Source organism: Hibiscus syriacus, unplaced genomic scaffold (genome assembly GCF_006381635.1).
Source record: "Hibiscus syriacus cultivar Baekdansim isolate YM2019G1 unplaced genomic scaffold, ASM638163v2 tig00010533_pilon, whole genome shotgun sequence".
NCBI classification, from domain to species: Eukaryota; Viridiplantae; Streptophyta; class Magnoliopsida; order Malvales; family Malvaceae; genus Hibiscus; species Hibiscus syriacus.
In genome coordinates, this window is record NW_024062223.1 from 1,732,638 (window position 1) to 1,750,624 (window position 17,987).

The window sequence follows — 17,987 nt, forward strand, 5'->3', positions numbered from 1 at the left end:
ATCGAAATGCCCAACCTTGGCACGAAGTTTGCACATTCGATAAAGCAAATTCCTAAGTGATAATATATTTTACATGTTAAGATTTGGCGACTTCCAGAACAAACAAGAAAATAATATGATATCGAGATATGCTCCAGAACGCGGCGGGTTGGAATTCTCTCCAGGAAGCGCTCCGTCGCCGGAACTCCGACATTGCATTGGTTCTACTAAAACTCCACAACCGCTCCGCCTGGTGCAAGTGGCGCCGCCGTTTTCCTCTCGTAATCGCCGTCATCCGCCGAATGCCTGATTTCTACATGGAAATCTCTTTTCATTTCGAAAGCTATGTAATTCCGTTCGTCGGGAAAATAGCCCCTTCCGGTACCTGAACGATCTGGAAACGCGACGGTGAATGGAAAGCCAAAGTGTACCACGCACATAACGTGATTTTCAGCTTCAGGTCACGAAAAGTCGTGGGTTCCGAAAACGACGTCGCCGGAAGTGAACAAGTGTTACCATTACAGCTCGACGAAGACGATGATGGTTTCTTCGTATGAGAAAACCAAATTTCGTAATGCCTGAGAGAAGAAGGCACAGTAGCTTCGTAAAAGAAGATAGAGAGTGGATTTCTGTAGGGAGAAAGAGTGTGGACTTTTTCCCTTCGGCTGGAACGGTGCCTCCTAGAAGATCGATTTTTTTCGTGACGGCGAAACCTGTACTGCCGCCTCCGCTAACGAAAGAGAAAGAGTACGTTCGAAGTTTGCGGCCGTCTGTTTGGTTAACGGAACAATTTCCTTTAAAAACAGATGAATTGTTACCTTTACTTGATGCGAGAGCTGCTGACCACTAAATTCCCGCCGGGCACATTTTCGGTTAAGGTAAGACGGCGGCTTATTAATTTTTTGGAATGGTCAAATTCGGATTTTAGTCCCTATATTTTATTCCAAATTTAACCTTTAGTCATATATTTTAATTTGACATGGTTTGGTCTAAATGAATCGTGTAGGACCAATGTTGTTTACGATTTGTGTTTTTCAGACAACGATTGGTCTCTAATTGTCTATTGGGGTTTTGCAGGTTGCAATTCCGGTTGTTCCGACCGTAAGGGTGGTGATAACGTTCACGAAATTCGCCGAACTCCAATCGACGGAGCAGTTCTTCACCCCACTCTCGAGTCCTAGATATTTTTTCCAGTAGTGGAGTTGGAAGAGGCCAAACAGAGGATGATCTGAAGTTGGATAAATATAACTCATCGTTACCGTCATTGTCGACGACGGCTTGACTGAGGTGAAGCAATAGTCGATCATTGTCGACTAGCAAGCAACAGCAACGGTGGAGTTCTTCAACGGCGAAACAACCGGATCCTTTTGCTATCCCTAGTGGATATACTTGGACCAATGTGGATGATAAGTCCGGCATTCATTTGTAAAGCAAAGCCAAGCTTACTCAGAGACAAAGGAGAGTGTATAGCGAATTGCGAGATCTCAAAGAGAACACATCCTACAAGTGGTCCTTCTCTATTGCCAGGAGAAAAAACCTCATTATCGTTCACCCTTTGCTGTTTTCTTTTTTCAGAGTTTCTTCATGCGCATGCCATTGTCAATCATCACCAACTGCTACTAGCTTTTATGATCAAACCCTTCATCGCTTTTGGGGTTTAATCCCCATTCAATCGGATACGTGAATCTATTGAGTGACTTCCAGCGATAAAAGAGAATATTGTTCTCTCTAAAAGATTCAAATACGTTTACACAACCCATTTTCGGGATCTAGTTCAAGAATCTGCTTAGCTGCCATTTCGGTAGTATCGACGACTTTATGAACTCTACAATTCAACTCTTTCCCACACGAAAACTTCGACATTTTCTGTCAAAACCCTTGAAAAGGAAAGGGAACGTGTAATTATGAGGCTTAACATTCTGTCTCAACATGTGTAAATACAATGGAATCCCATTTTTGGTCCAATCAGTCCTAGAGTAACCTTTGATCCAAAGGAGCACACTTTTCGGTTCGGCAATTTTATCGAACAACTTGAGTGCATGGACCATATCACCGGATTTTTCTCACTCAAGAGGAAAAGGAAGAAGAATCTCGGAAGCTCTATCATATAATCTGATTATCAGACTATCTTGGACAACACAAATCTCCAACTTGAGTGCTTATAGACATTTCTCATGCTTTGTTCAAAAAGTATTATCCAGATTTAAAGATTGATATGCTCTTTTTGAGAATTTTAGAAAGTATTTTAGCTTTACCCAGATTCAAAGGTTGAATTTTTCATTCACAACAAATTCTATAAAAAGCTAAATTCAAGTAGTTTAATGAAAACAACTTATTAAGGCCTTTGACGGACACATTTATAGCAGTTCTTAAGATAGTAACGAATAGAACATCGGCAGAGCCACAGCTTCACGAGGATGGATACCTGTTGACCTTGAAATCTTAAACTTATTCAGTTACTTATTATACTAATGATACTTACTCTAAACTTTTTTTGTCCACTTTTAAAAATATTTTTGAATCCGACACTCCTTCGATTGACGAGATGTTTGGAAAATCATATTCATGTAACATCTATACAACTTAATCTTAATAGCCTCTTTTATTATATTGACAATTGTACCAGCCGAACGAATCGACCCTCTAAAATAGCTATGATTACGTTCTTCCCAAATGAAATACACAAATCCAGTCCAAGCTACTTTAAGAATTTACACCAAGAGAGACTTTCCCTTCATATTCATGACCATCCATCGAAGATTATCTTCCCAGCAGTGCAGCTCCGATTGCTGCAACCCACAAGAGTGCATTATAGCACCCCAAACCTCCCTCGCATAGGAACACTCCAAGAAAAGATGATTTCGAGATTTCATCCCAATCTCACACAACCCACACACATTATCAGCCACCATACCAAACCGAGCCAATTTGTCATTTGTAGGCAATCTGTCAAGAATCGACATCCAAGAAATTAAGGAAAATTTTGGAACATGAGCCGGAAACCATACAAGCCGATGCCAACTAACCTTCTCCTTTCTTTCCCGAATATTATCCCAAATCCAACAACCTTTAATCTGCAGCCAATTAGCAGAAGGATAAAACAATCGCCTAGCCTCCTCACGCATCTTAATCAGTTTTCTAAGGATTCAGCTAAAATGAGGTCTGCATTCAACATTCGAAAAGTCCACAAATTTAACCACTTTAAGATACTGTAATTTTATGCTTTTGCTTACTTGCTTGGAATGTGAGGCTGTTGTTGACATGACATAACAATTACGATCAATTTGCATATTTAAAGATCAAAACTTGAACATATAAAAGTAAAATTGTAGTGCTCAAGACTCTGCAACTTTTATAAAACTAATTTTAATCAAAATTCCACAAAAAATGCATTTGAACAAGTTATTTGTTTGGTTTGTGACAGAGAGTAGCCGGTTGCTAAACTTTGTTCAAATGGTGGCGTCAATATGGGAGAATATTTTTGAGACATATTTTACAAGTTCTGTGATGATGATAGTAGAGCACTTTCATTGCAATGAGGGTAGGATCCGTAGAGTTGGTGATCGGGATAACTCTTTTCATAGCAAAAAGTGTGGATCTTGCAAAACAATCATTGTTTGCAAGGAGAACTTTATGCAGCATCACTGTCCTATATGTTAGGAGTACCGCTATAATGAAACGTGGTCAGGCGATGCACTGCGAATGTTATTATGAGATGATAAAGCGAGACGATTATCGTTCTCCAGTATGCTCAAAGTCAGTCTAGAATCTGGAAGAGGATAGACGAAGAGATCGAGGCAACTATAATGCCAGAGGACGACCGGTACAACGTTTGGATCCTATGCGATGACTGCCCCTCCGGTACTCACCCGTTGAAAAGAGCACGACGAGGAGCCAAGCAAGTGAGTTCGAGGCATCCAAGATGGAAAATCCGAAGATGAACTCTTGATTGCATGTTTGATCATTTAAACTTGTATTTCATCATTGCATTGTTGATGTATCACTAATTCACTATAGAATATGATTCAAATTACTGTGGTATTTTTATATTTTTTACATCATCCTAAACCCTAAACTCTAATTTAAAACCCTAAATCTTAAACCATGTATTCCAAATTAAAACCTCAAATAATAGTAAATATTTTAAATATTGATGTAATTAAACAACTGCGAGAACTAAATTAATGCGAAAGTAACCCTTATACAAAGAAATAAATACGTTAATAATAACTTAAATTCTATATGATGAGTGTGATATAAAGATATACAATTATATTCTTTATAAAATATTTAGTGAATCGAACTTATTAATATATTTTTAAGAATCAAATCCCACTTGAATGATAATGTAAGAAAGTATCATATAGTCAATCCATATAAATGAAATCAAAGTTATATAATTTTGTTCTCTTCAATCGTTTAGCAACCACCAATGATCTAGCGGTAGAATGGTACCCTGTCACGATATAGACCCGTATTTGATTCTCGACTGGTGTATTTCTTGAAGTAGGGATGATTATTGCGCTTACAGTGAAAAGATTGAATTCTTCATGATCGTCTATTCAAGATGACAAAATAATACGACAGAAGAAGTGTCCATTTGACGAGTGTAATATTAAGGTAGATTGAATTCTTTATGATCGTCTATTCCCGATCTATATAAATAAAATCAAAGTTATATAGTTTTGTTCTCTTCGACGGTTCATGAATCTGTTCAGTAACAAAATAAAAAAAGAAGCTCCGAAACGCTATCGTATAATCCATCACGCAGATTATTTTGAAGAACCCAAATCTTCGAATGCAGCGCATTATCATCACTGCTTCGAGGATGCACCAGCCGGGAATCGAACCCGGTTCTGTACCGTGGCAGGGTACTATTCTACCACTAGACCACTGGTGCTTGTTGATCAAGTACATAGAAATAAAAATGAAAAGTGATAAGAAGAGAAAATCTAAGAACAAACTTTAAGAAAAAGTTGAAGAACATGCCAATAATGACATTAATCTCATTTGCATATTCAAATTTTCTTTTTAAGTTACACTCTTATATGTTCATATAATAAACACGAATATTAACCAGAAACCAAGTAGTACAGTGAGAGCTACTGGTGCATTAGGTACCCCCGTTTATTAACCTTGTGCTCAGCTTTACTGCAATACCAACCTTTTGCGCGTGCAACAAGTCTTTCATTCCGCTCACCAATTGCATGCAAGCAAATGGCTTAGTTCCCAACCCATCATCATCATCATCAAGCAGCAGATGATGAACAAGTGCTTTCGCAGTAAGAGGAAAAGAAAAACGTACGTTAAGCTTGGAAGTAAATGGATTTTAATAGAGGTTTAAATGAACCGACCTTCAACGAGCAAATCTTTGTTTGTGTTCGTTTGTTTATCTTTGGAGTTGTTCATGCTCAATTCATGTTTGTTTAAATTTTCAATATCATGTTTATATTCGTTTGTTTATTTTTAAGATTGTCTGTCCGAGAGCTAGTTTGTTACTTAATAAACGATCTCACATAACCAAAAGATTTACGAATAATTTATTAAGCACTATGTTTATTTACGCATTCTAACTTTTAACCATGGCCAAGGAGCGAAGGTCGAAGTAAGTATTATGTTACTTTGTTGGCAGAAAAAGGTAGCGACTTCTTTCAAGCTCTCACCGGCCTACCATATTGTATTAACTGCTTTCGTAAATCTGTGCCGTGATGTTCAAGTTTCAGTAACTTTAAGTACTTCTTCTCTAGTTATGTATTGGTTCTTGTTTAATGTGTATGTGAGACCTAGTTGGTTCTTTCAATTCTTATTCAATTAAAACTCCAAACGAGAAAAGGAGGAGATCATAACTTTTATATATATATATATATGTATGTATATGTATATGTTTTGTAGGGTTTAGTACATTATCAGAGTTTTCACGTGAAAACCCTCATTAGAGAGAGAGAGAGGGGGGGGGGAATGAACTTGGATGAAATCATAGTGGGTCTAGATGTTTAATTTCGAAACTGACAGGGTCCTACTAATTAAATTAGAAAAAGTTGGATACCAAAACTTAAATATTTCATTAATTTTAAAATGAAAGATGTAATGAATTAGAAACATGAGGGTCAAGGCTTAATATAAAAAAATTATTAATCCTTAAAAGTTGGGGGATAAGATTTAATTTCACAGTTTTAAAACCATGGTTATAACTCCCTCTCACCTAGGGGTGAACATTCGATCAAGTCAAGTTAAAAAAATTTGAGTTATTCGAGTCGTATTTTACAACCCGAACTTAACTTGAAATATTTTGAAGTCGAGTCGAATTATTTGAGTTTCTATATTAGTTTTATTATAATTATTTATAGTATTATGGCAAGGATTTGTTCCAATTTTTTTGAATTTGTTTAACCATATATATATATATATATATATATATTCTTTTCACTTTTTAATGTTATTTAATATATCAAATACAATCTAAATTATAAAATATATTCATAATATTATATTATAAAGAAAATATTTTGAGAGTAAAATATTGATGAGAATATAAAGAAGTCAGAAATTGATGGGAATAAAGAATTTGCAAACAATTGTAGTCAAAAGACCAAATTGAGTAAAATACAAAGTTAAGAGACTAAAAAATAGTACATTTTAGTAAAAAAAAGTAAGAATTGGAGTTACATAGGTATTCTATTGTGGTATATGTGAATGTGGTTCAAATTTGGTAAAAACATATTTAAAATAAAGGATGAATTGAAGAAATAAGGAAATTATGAAAAATTGAGAGACTAAATTGAAAAATATAAAATTTGTTATAAAAAAGAGGAACTGAAAGTACATATTATGAAAAATGACTAAGTACATATATTTGTCAAATTTTTTGTTTTTTGAGTAACTCGAAATTTCAAAACTTCAATTCGACTCGAACTCGAAAACTGAATTGATAATTCGAGTTGACTCAAATAAAAAAAATTAAAAAAAATAATTTTTCGAGTCGAATTTTACTTACCCCTATTCTTACCATCAACGTGGTGAGGTATAGAGTCAAAATAAAACTTTATGAGTTAAATATAAATAAGAATATAATGATTGTCAGAGTTTAATTATTAAGCTATCAATTTAAAGTAGAGAGGGTTATAATCTAATTTTTATAATCCTGAAATTTAAAACCATGGTTATAACTCCCTCTCACCTATTCTCACCATCAACGTGGTGAGGGATAGAGTCAAAATAAAACTTTATGAGTTAAATATAAATAAGAATATAATGATTGTCAGAGTTTAATTATTAAGCTATCAATTTAAAGTAGAGAGGGTTATAATCTAATTTTTATAATCCTGAAATTTAAAGGGACCTAAAAAGTATTTCAATCGAAAAATGATAGACCGATATGTAATTTGCCTAATCTAGACGTAAAAAGCAATTTTAACCAAAAATGAGAGGCTAGGATCTAATTCACTAAATCTCAAAACTAAAAGGACCTAAAAGCAATTGGACCCAAATCTAACATAATGGGCTATATTCATTAACCTTTTAGGGACCATGGGTCCAATCTTTGATTCTGATCAGAATGAGTACGCCAAGATGCCCTTCGATGCAAAATTCTTGGCTTTGTCCCAAAATGAAATGGCTCAATTAATCAAAGAACATATATACTAGGGGTGGGCATGGGTCGGGTTGGGTCGGCTCGGGTTTTTAGTCCTACCGACCTAACTCGAAATAATAAAATATTTTATTCAATAAAAATAATGACTTAATTGAAAAAATAATATATAGAGATGTATTATTGTAATTATTCCTAAATATATAAGGTAAAATTATATATATTTTTCGGATCGGATATTTTTCACCCTAAACCCAACCCTAACATCACATAAAAAAAATCGACACGACCTGAACTCGAATTTTTTTTAAAAAATCCGACCCAATAGGGTCGGGTCGGAACTCGTATGGTTTGTGTCCCATTCCTATCCCTAATATATATACATTTATTGTTTGACCCATTAATTGCAAAATTTATCAATTATGTCCTTTGAACATGCTCACATCCGGGTCTCTGAGATATTATTTTTGGTACAGTCTCACAATACTTAAAATATTTTGGGCAAATTGCATCATTAGTTATCAATCTATTTTTTTTTTCTACTTTAGTCATCAGTATCACTAACATTTTTTTAAAATTAAATTTATAATATGTATTTATAATAGAATAATTTTAAAATTTTAAAAATAAATTCAAATTTAATAATTTTAATAATAGTTCAAGTTAAATATTAGTTTAGTTGAAATTATAACAAATTAATAATTACATAGTTTTTTCTTTTACAAAAAAGTTTAGGTCAATGATGACAACCTCAGTCCAGGGTCGGGGCATGCTTAAGACTCGATTGAGATTTACATAGGAATTTATATATTGTCCATCAAAAGTGACAATGGTATGATTCGAACTTGGTCTTACAATCTCAACTTCATAAATTCCAACCGCTTATACCAACACCCGTTGGCAATTAATAATTAAATAGTTTTGTTTAGTGGTTAAACATTGGAATTTTTTTTATTAAGGTCCCAAATCCTCTTTAATCATATGTTGATTTAATTTTGAGGGATGACATGGTTTAATTTAAATATTAATTTTTAGGTGATGGTATAATTTAATTTAAATATTTTTTTGATGGAATTCTAACAAACATCTAACCTAGCTTAGTGGTTATGTGCAAACTGTTTTTTTAGAGGTAATGGATTTGAATCCCCTCTCTCCAATTCAAAATTTATTTTTCCTTGTTTTTTTTTGAATAAATTAAAAATTAAAATTTTAAAAATACATTCGTATATTACTGTTAATTTTTAATGATTAATGATCGAAATATAACATAATATTAATGATAATTTAACTAAAAATAATTCAATAATTAAATAAGTAGCAATAATAATAAATAAATAAAAACTATTGATGTATTTAACCTAAAAATTTAAGTTCACCAACCAAAGACTTTATCCTCTTTATTTGAAATTCAAATGGTGTTGGCAGCACAGCACCAAGAAGGCCCTTCCACCTCATAAATGCAAAATTGAAAGCTCAAGGGTTTGTTTCAATAAAAGCTTTCCCCCATCTTACATTATTACATTAATTGGCATAAGAAACACGTGAATATACGAGACAGGGAACTTATTATTTTGACATACATGCTAACAACTATACTGAAAAGATACGCAGATGATCCTTCATCTCCTTCACCAAATTGAAGGGCCAGATCGCAAAGAGCTTTTATGTGGACTCAACTCTCAATGGTTCACCATATGAAAATCTGTGGTTCTGTGCGAATGTAACATGTGTCAACATACAAGTTACCTATGAACTCATATCAAAGTTTAAGAACAGTAATAAATGTTGTATCCGAGTCTCTAACTCAGAAATCAACCCACTCATAGCACATCCTATGTGCTTATCAAATTCCCATAATCTTCTCAACGCTGTCGAGTTCCTAAAAGAGGTTCAAGTACCGGAATTGTGTTAGCTTTTAACGAGAGTGTAACTTCAACTCTTATAGTGCAGAAACATTTAATAAAAGCAAACAAGTGAGAAGGTAAGGAACCTTGGGGGGCATGGAGTAGCATATTGACTAAAAATTTTGAAAAAGAAAATTCTACAGAAGCATGTTGAAGAGCTAAACATCAATAAAATTAGATTTCAGAGTAAAAATCATTAGTAAAATATATAACTAATTAAAGAAAATTTAGATTTCAATGTTTATACGAAAGTGTGGATATGCTACAGTGAACATTAAATCAGATAGAGCTGTTACAGATTATAGGAATAAAGAGGGCATAGAGGAGAAACGAGGAATAAACAACAGAGTAATGAAAATCAAACAACATACGCATGGTTCTCCAAGAGCCTCCAATAGCTATCACTTGGTTCTTCAAGGAAAGTTCACATCTTTTAAAAAATAGGTATAATAACATTTAATCAATCAGTTCATACCAACAATGGGAAAGTGCTATGCTTCTATTGTCTTCAACCCAGCTGCAGTCCAATTCCCAGAAAACTTAAAAGTAATCCCTGAGAAAAGTGGGTTCATTTTGGGAGGAAACAAACAGAAAAAGAGTTCAAGCTCAGCAGCAGCGGAAAAAAAGAAGAATGGTGGTCCAGTTAAGGTCGGCTCAGAGAGACGCGTTGGATCTTAGTGGATCAAGCTTGTTATCCTCCCACTGCCAAGAGAGGAAGGTCTTCGCTGCTCTGTGAACCCAGCCTCACGCAGTGCCCTTCGCTCTAGGAGCCGCGACACCACAGTTTTCACCGAGGTCCCATGACTCAACTCCTGGCTTGGAACGGGCAAGCCATGGCAAAGCCACGTGGGATCCGACTCAAGGAGCCAAACCCATGTTCCACCATCCTAGTGCCCCCACTCGGGTCACAAGCTCCCGTTACAAAGCTCGACAATAAATACTGTGGGTAGCAACATATATAAATACCTAATACATGCTCTTGCTTATCCATGTGGGATTCTTTCTTCCGAGGTGCTTTTTCTATTTTATATAAATAAGTAAACTGATTATCAGAGAAAAAAAAAAGACTTGAGATGAGAACTTGATGCAAAATAATAATAAAAATATTCTTTTATATATTATTAATTAAAATTTGATAAAAAAATTTATGTTAGCATGACCTACTATTAAATTTTACTTTGAATTAATATAATTAATTTGACAAATTAATATTCTATTTAATTATTTTTAAAGATAAAGTACATAAATAGTCTCCAAACTTTTAAGGCACTTGCATTTTGGTCACTCAACTTTTAAAACTTGCAATACAGTCATCGAACTTTTAGTTCATTTTCATTTTGATCCCTGCCGTTAATTCCCGTTAGATTTTGCTGACATAACACTTAACCACGTTAACTCACCCCTTCTTCTTCTTCTTCATATTATTTCTTCTTCTTTTCTTAAATAAGTATTATAAATTTAATTTTTAAAAATAATTTAAGATTAATTTTATAATTATAAAAACATAAATAGTTATTTAATTAATTTTTTTTTGAAAATAAAGTTGGAAAATAATTTTAGTTTGATCATCAATTTTAATAATAGTTCAAGTTAAATATTATTTTAGTTGAAATTATAATAAATTAATAATTACATAGTTTTTTCTTTTACAAAAAAGTTTATGTCAAGGGTGGTAGTCCCTGTCCAGGGCCAGGGCATATTTAAAATCCAATTGGAATTTACATAAGAATTTACAGATTACTCATTAAAAGTGACAATGGTATGATTCAAACTTGGCCTTACAAGCTTAGTGGTTAAACATTGGAATTTTTTATTAAGGTCCCAAATCCTCTTTAATCATATGTTGATTTAATTTTGAGGGGATGGCATGGTTTAATTTAAATATTAATTTTTAGGTGATGATATAATTTAATTTAAATATTTTTTGATGGAATTCTAACAAACATCTAACATAGCTTAGTGGTTATGTGCAAATTTTTTTTATAGAGGTAATGGATTTGAATCCTTTCTCTCCAATTCAAAATTTATTTTTCCTTTTTTTAATAAATTAAAAATAAAAATTTTAAAAATACATTCGTATATTACCGTTAATTTTTAATGAGTAATGATCGAAATATAACATAATATTAATGATAATTTAACTAAAAATAATTCAATAATTAAAGTAGTAGTAATAATAGTAAGAAATTAAAAACTATTGATGTATTTAACCTAAAAATTTAAGTTCACCAACCAAAGATTTTATTATCTTTATTTGAAATTCAAATGGTGTTGGCAGCACAACACCAAGAAGGCCCTTCCACCTCATAAATGCAAAATTGAAAGCTCAAGGGTTTGTTTCAATAAAAACTTTCCCCTATCTTGTCTCTCCCAACTTTGTACCTAGGCTTAATACCTACTTTAGCCCCTCTATTTTAGTGAAATTTTTATTTTGACTCTTTTTATTATTTTTTAGTCAGTTTAACCTCTCAGCTTTCAATTCATTATCACTTTAATCCCAAGGTGGTTTCCTTAAAAAAATAATGATAATGCAACCCCAATCAGTTTATGTCACATGGTAGAGCTTGATTGCACAATGTGATTTTTTTAAAAAAAAAATCGTCAAAGGGCTAAAGTTATAATGAATTGGAAATTAAGAGGTAAAACTAATTGAAAAAAGGTAAAAGGACTAAAGTAAATTTTTTATTAAAGTAAAGGGGTCATTTTAGGTATTGAGCCTTATATTTAATATACCCACTCCTTTTTTGTTGGGTTGGTGGCAAATTCAATGCTCTATCCCTTTGCTTATATCTCTCTCTCTCTCTTTTCGTTTGGTGTTTATCCCTCTTTTTCTCTAAACCCTAAATCTCCTCCATTAATGTTTCTTCTCTTCTTCTTTTCACCTTGAAATTAACTGGATTCTTATGTGCCCTTTTACTGGTTGTGAATCTATTGGAAAGCTTTTCTTTTTCACTTAGAGCCTCTTCTTTGTTCATCACTTCCTATCATCCACTAAAGTTAAGGTAAACATATAGCACTATATATATACAAATATGTATAAGTACAACAAAGGAAGAAAGATATCGAGATATTAGTATGGTTCAATTCGAGAACATCGCTCTAAAGGGTGAGAGTTATGCTATCTGATTGAGCCGTGCCAATATCACGTAACCATTACCGGAGTTACAAGGTAATCCGATCCCCATTCCCCTTTAATCAGCAACAAATATGTGTGTATATATATATACATGTGCGCTCGTGCGTGTTGAGTGCGGGGTTTTGAGGTTATTAACAATTGTTGAGTGCTGCATGCAAGGTGGCTTGAAGGAAACCCTATAGAAGAGAAGTCGAGCTTTCAGCTGGGATATTTTCAAGGTGTATTGATGATTATATATATATATATATATATATATATTTGTTTGTCCTTTTGCTTTTGGTCGGGAAATTGAAATTCAAGAGAGAAATTAACCTTTGTTTGGTACGTTACATAGATTTAATCAAAGCAGTTTGAACTTTTTGTGTGTATCGGTTACTTATACGTAAGGTCCACCACTTTTTTTGACCAATTGATTTGGGTAGTCGACAAGATCCTTTATCTTCTTTAAGGCTTCTATGACACTCTCCAAACTCCAAATTAACTTACAAATATATTCTTCATGTACTTTTATTAGGGTCGAAATCGAATTATAATTTTAGGGTAAATTACGTTTTTAGTATCTAAATTATCAGTTCTGACCCGTTTTAGTACTTAAACTTTTAATTTTTTCGAAGCTATACCTAAAGTTTATTTTTTGTTTCATTTTAATACCTTGTAGTTAAAAACTTTAGTTTTTATTTTATTTTAGTATCCCGTTCAAAATTTAAAGTTAAATTTTGAAGAAAAAAATTGAAAATTTATGTGCTAAAACCGACCAGAAATGATAGTTTAGGTCCTAAACGTATAAATTTTTTAACGGCGTGATACTAAAATGAGATGAAAACTAAATGTTAGGTATGATTTTGAAGAAATTGAAAGTTTAGGTACTAAAACGGACTCAGACTGATAGTTTAGATACTAAATGTATAATTAACCCTATTTGTTTGTAGAAGAATCAAAGTTTCTGTTTTTCTATTCTAAGTCATGTCTCTAAAGATTATAATATCATCGTATTTACGATGATTAAAAAATTAGTTTAATTATCGCTTAACCTAAATTTTATTTTTTCAAACATATAACAATATAACTTGGCCGAATGATTTTATTAACAAGAGATGTGATTAGTATATACATATAATTTAGGATGAAATTGAAATATTTAAAAAGTTTAGGGACCAATTTAGAATGAAGATTATAGTTTGGGGATGAAAATGAAATGTTCAAAAGTCTAAGGACTAATTTAGAATGATAGTCATAGTTTAAAGATGGAATTAAAATGTTTAAAAGTTTATGGACTAATTTGAAATGGAGATCATAGATTAAGGACATATGATGTAATTGTCTCTTATTTAAAATATTTTAAACAATTAAATTTTATAAAATATATATTTAAAAACTACTTGATTTAAAAATTTTAAGATATATTTTTTATATTTTTATGAATAATAAATTTCAAATAATAATGAGTCAAAGTTTAAAAAATGACAAAAAAAACTCAATAATTGACAGAATTAATGAGACAAGAGGAGTATTGAATTTTATTTAGAGATGGTGATGGTTGAGTAATATCGAGTTTTCTATTTATTCGAAATTGATTTTTAAAATAAAATTTTGCTTTTATATTTAGTTTGATATAGTATATATAAAATATATATTTATTAGATAAAATAGATACATAATTAAAAGATTATAGAGAGAATATTATAGTAATTATCCTTAAATATATAAATGTCAATTATAATATTAATCCTGAGTTAAATCATATATTTTTTTTATCCTAAACTCAAATATGATCCGACCTTGTCCTTTAAAATATTTTAACTCGATCAAATCCAAAGTCAAATCGAAAAAATTGTTCCTATAAGATGGAGTTCAATCTATTAGATTTAGGTTAAATGCGTATTACTTTATATAACAATTTTATTATTTTGATTAGAAAGTCTATAGTCTTAATATATCATGAAAGTATCATGAAAACCAGGAAGAAAAGTGTTTATTCATGTATCAAAGTGCTTAACCTACCACCAGGGTTGGTTTAAGTAGTAAGTAGTTTGATATCGCTTAAGTAATATCTCAGGTTCGAGTCCTTGTGTATGCATAAAATCCCTGTTGGAAAACTCACCCACCAAAATCAAATGTACAATTCGAGTCGATTCAGATTAATCAGGACGAAATCTTGGAACTAAAATACTTACATTAGACATGTTAATGTTATCTATATTTTGCGGACTGTTACAATCGTCTGACGTGATCTTTATTAATTAAATATACTATATAATAGTTAGATATATTTACTTTATCAATTTATAAGTAATCATCGTTTTAACTTTTTACGTAGGCAACATAATTGCTAGTACTCGGAGGCACCGATAAAGTACTCGGCAGTCGAAACCGAGTTTGACTGTAAAAATCAAAGATAAATATAAAATTTTATATGGGAAGACATAAATTTTAAAAATTTTAAAAATAAATAATTATAAAATTTTATAAGGATGAAAATAGATTTTAAATAAAAAAAATTAAAAACATAATTTAAAATTTTTGAGAAACGAATATCCCGTCCTTCCCCGGCTAACTTATAAAGTGAAGAGTCCAATATGATCTATTGCATGCAATGTATATCTCCGGCGACCAGACAAGTATGACATTTGTAAGGGGAAAACAACATTGAAAGATGGACAAGCACGAGTTGATCAGACCAAAGCATTGGCACCGGCAACGATCTCCAATATCTCCCCGGTGATCTTCGCTTGACGTTGCCGGTTGTAGACGATGGACAAGGTCTTTTTCAGTTCCTGGGCATTATCAGTTGCACTGCTCATGGCACTCATCCTAGCTGCAAGCTCACTAGCTAATGATTCCTGCAAAGCCCTCAAAACCTGGCTGTTGAGATAAAGAGGCAACAAAGCATCCAGAATCTGCACCGGGTCCTGCTCGAATTGCAAAATCGGAGAGAAATCGGCGGTCTGGGTTCTGATCACATCTCTCTCCACCGTCAGTTTCCCTTCCTTGGTTGTCAATCTGAAGAACTCATCTTCAGCTGCATCAACGCAAACGCCGTTGATATCACAGATTTCTCCCTTCGGGGACAGTGGAAGCAAAGTATGAATCACCGGATTGGACTTAACCAACGATACGAATTTCGTGTACAAAAGCTCGACTTTATCGACTTCTTCACTGACAAAGAGTGAAAACACATCGTCTGCAATCGCCTGAGCTTCTTTAGCTGTAGGGAGGTTACTACCTTCCAGGAACCTGTCGACCGGAATATAAGGCCGGCGGATGAAATACGAATTACCCTTTTTTCCCACACTGATTATCGTGTAATCGAGTCCGAGTCGCTTCAATTCTGCAATCCTTGCTTCGGCTTTCTTGAGGATAGAATTGTTGAAACCTCCACAGAGACCACGATCACCGGTGACGACAACCAAGGCGACTTTTTTTGACAGGCCTGACTCTGGTAAGAGGAACATCGACGTCTTCTGTCTGGAGCTGTTCATTGATGTTGTAAAGGACTTCAACCAGTGACTCGGAGAAAGGTCTGCCATTGACGACAGCTTCTTGTGCTCTCCTGACTTTAGCAGCAGCCACGAGCTTCATCGCTTCGGTGATCTTCTGCGTGTTCTTGACGGAATTGATACGGCCCCTAAGCTCACGGAGACCACAGTGAACCGTGGTCGACGATGACGAAGACCTTGAAGGGTTAATTGAAGTTGAGCTTTGAGACGGGAGCTGAAAAGGGGTGACGAAAGAACGGAAGGAGAGTGAAGAAGTGTCGGACAGAGAAGGTTTTGAAGACACCCACATTGTCAGATTTGAGCAAGACATGGGGGAACAATGGATTCCTTGCGAGAGGAGAGGTTCTTTTTCCTACAAGGGATTGGCTTTGTGTTTGATTTTTTATTTTGTTTTGTAAAGTCTTATCTTTGTGTGTGTTGGAGAGCTGTTTTCTTCTGGTATGGTGGAAATCAGAGGGAAATGAGTAAAGGGAAAAGGAGGGAATGGATGAGGTTCTGGTATAATGATTTTGAAACATTCTTATTCATTTATTTTTTTCTCACCATTTTCATCTTGGTGGGGCCTCGTTTGAAGTGGTTCTGCTTTGGATCTTAACTTGATAAGCTCATCACCCTGAAAGGCATATACCACTCCATGGATTTTGATACCCTTTCAACTATGGCTACAAATATTTACTTGATGTTACCCTGATTTTTGTGTGATAAAGGTTTGTTGTACATGTCAAAGGTCCTTCACACATTAGTTTCGTGTCCCATAGTAATTTGAGGATCCAAAAACACTTCTGATTTATCGATATCAAAGAAACTTCGACGCATATACCATTCTTATGCCCCATAATCGTTGAAAACCTTTAAAACACTTTCGAATTTCCGGCACCAATCGAACTCTAGAAGACATAGAGAGAACGTTTCTTGAAGAAGGGACTCTAAAATCTAAATAACGGGAAGCCTCGACTAATTTATATTACTTTTTATAGGCCTACGTGACCTATTAGAACCAAATCTACTGTTATATGACTATATCCACTTAGTTTGCTAGCCTACAAGTAACTATTATGGTCCTATAAAATCTTTTGAGCATAACCGAGTAACACGATGCGACCTTAATAAAACTACCTCACCCTTGTTCTCCTATTTCTACCTTCTCATGTGGACAAGTTACTTTGACACCAACAAACAGTCATAAACCATTACAACTACTGTATTCCATTGTCTCATCAGCATGGTTCAATGTAAAAGCCTTTACTGTCATCCTTCACCTGATGAGAAAAGGCATAGATTTCATGTAGCAAAACACAGCTAATGAGCCTGCTATATATTGGTCTGTAAGGAACCACTCCTTTCAGCACCAAGTAGTCATGCAATTCAATGACTTCATCTGGGTTACAATTATTAGCAGAAGAGGTAATGAGCGTCGTGTATGTAATAGAATCCGGAATCAGGCCCTCTAGAACCATTCTCTTCATTAATTAGTTCTTTTGCTTGTTGAACGCACCCACACATGCAAAGAACAGGCAAATGCCTTGTCGATATTACCACGCCCACAATAACTATCGATGAGAGTGTTATATATTACAGTATCGGATAAACTCATACTTTATATTGAATCTATTATCCGTCTTTAATCATCATCGTAGAGAAGAAAAAAGGTTAAATTCTGACGTTATGAATATCATTATTTTGATCCACCATCTCCGCCGTCCCTCTTGTTGTCATACATCTTCCTCCACCACCTAATATCTTCCTCTCCAAAACCCCTATTTTGATCTAATTTGTAGAGCTTTGTTTTATTATACAAAACCAAGTCTTTGTATTTCAAAACAACTACAACCATTCCACCGCTTTCTTGTGATAACTCCATCAGCCCGTCACAAAATTCACGT

At 33.7% G+C, this 17,987-nt stretch overlaps 2 protein-coding genes, 1 non-coding gene and 2 pseudogenes across 3 annotated transcripts; 2 read left to right on the top strand and 3 right to left on the bottom strand.

Moving 5' to 3' along the window:
- The first annotated feature begins 128 nt into the window (after nt 1-128).
- LOC120204023 lies at nt 129-1,414 on the top strand (annotated as a pseudogene).
- LOC120204222 (ATP synthase gamma chain, chloroplastic-like) lies at nt 678-16,615 on the bottom strand. Its single transcript, XM_039204339.1, is given in 3 exon segments — nt 678-692; nt 15,267-16,029; nt 16,031-16,615. Coding segments are annotated over 2 exon segments (1,134 nt in total). The 5' UTR covers nt 16,415-16,615; the 3' UTR covers nt 678-692; nt 15,267-15,279.
- LOC120204024 lies at nt 2,691-3,104 on the bottom strand. Its single transcript, XM_039204126.1, has one exon. It carries the CDS (start codon nt 3,102-3,104, stop codon nt 2,691-2,693), a length of 414 nt encoding a protein of 137 aa, XP_039060057.1.
- LOC120204025 lies at nt 3,135-3,920 on the top strand (annotated as a pseudogene).
- TRNAG-GCC lies at nt 4,809-4,879 on the bottom strand. Its single transcript has one exon. It is a non-coding gene; the product is annotated as a tRNA-Gly (tRNA).
- Nucleotides 16,616-17,987: the final 1,372 nt, after the last annotated feature.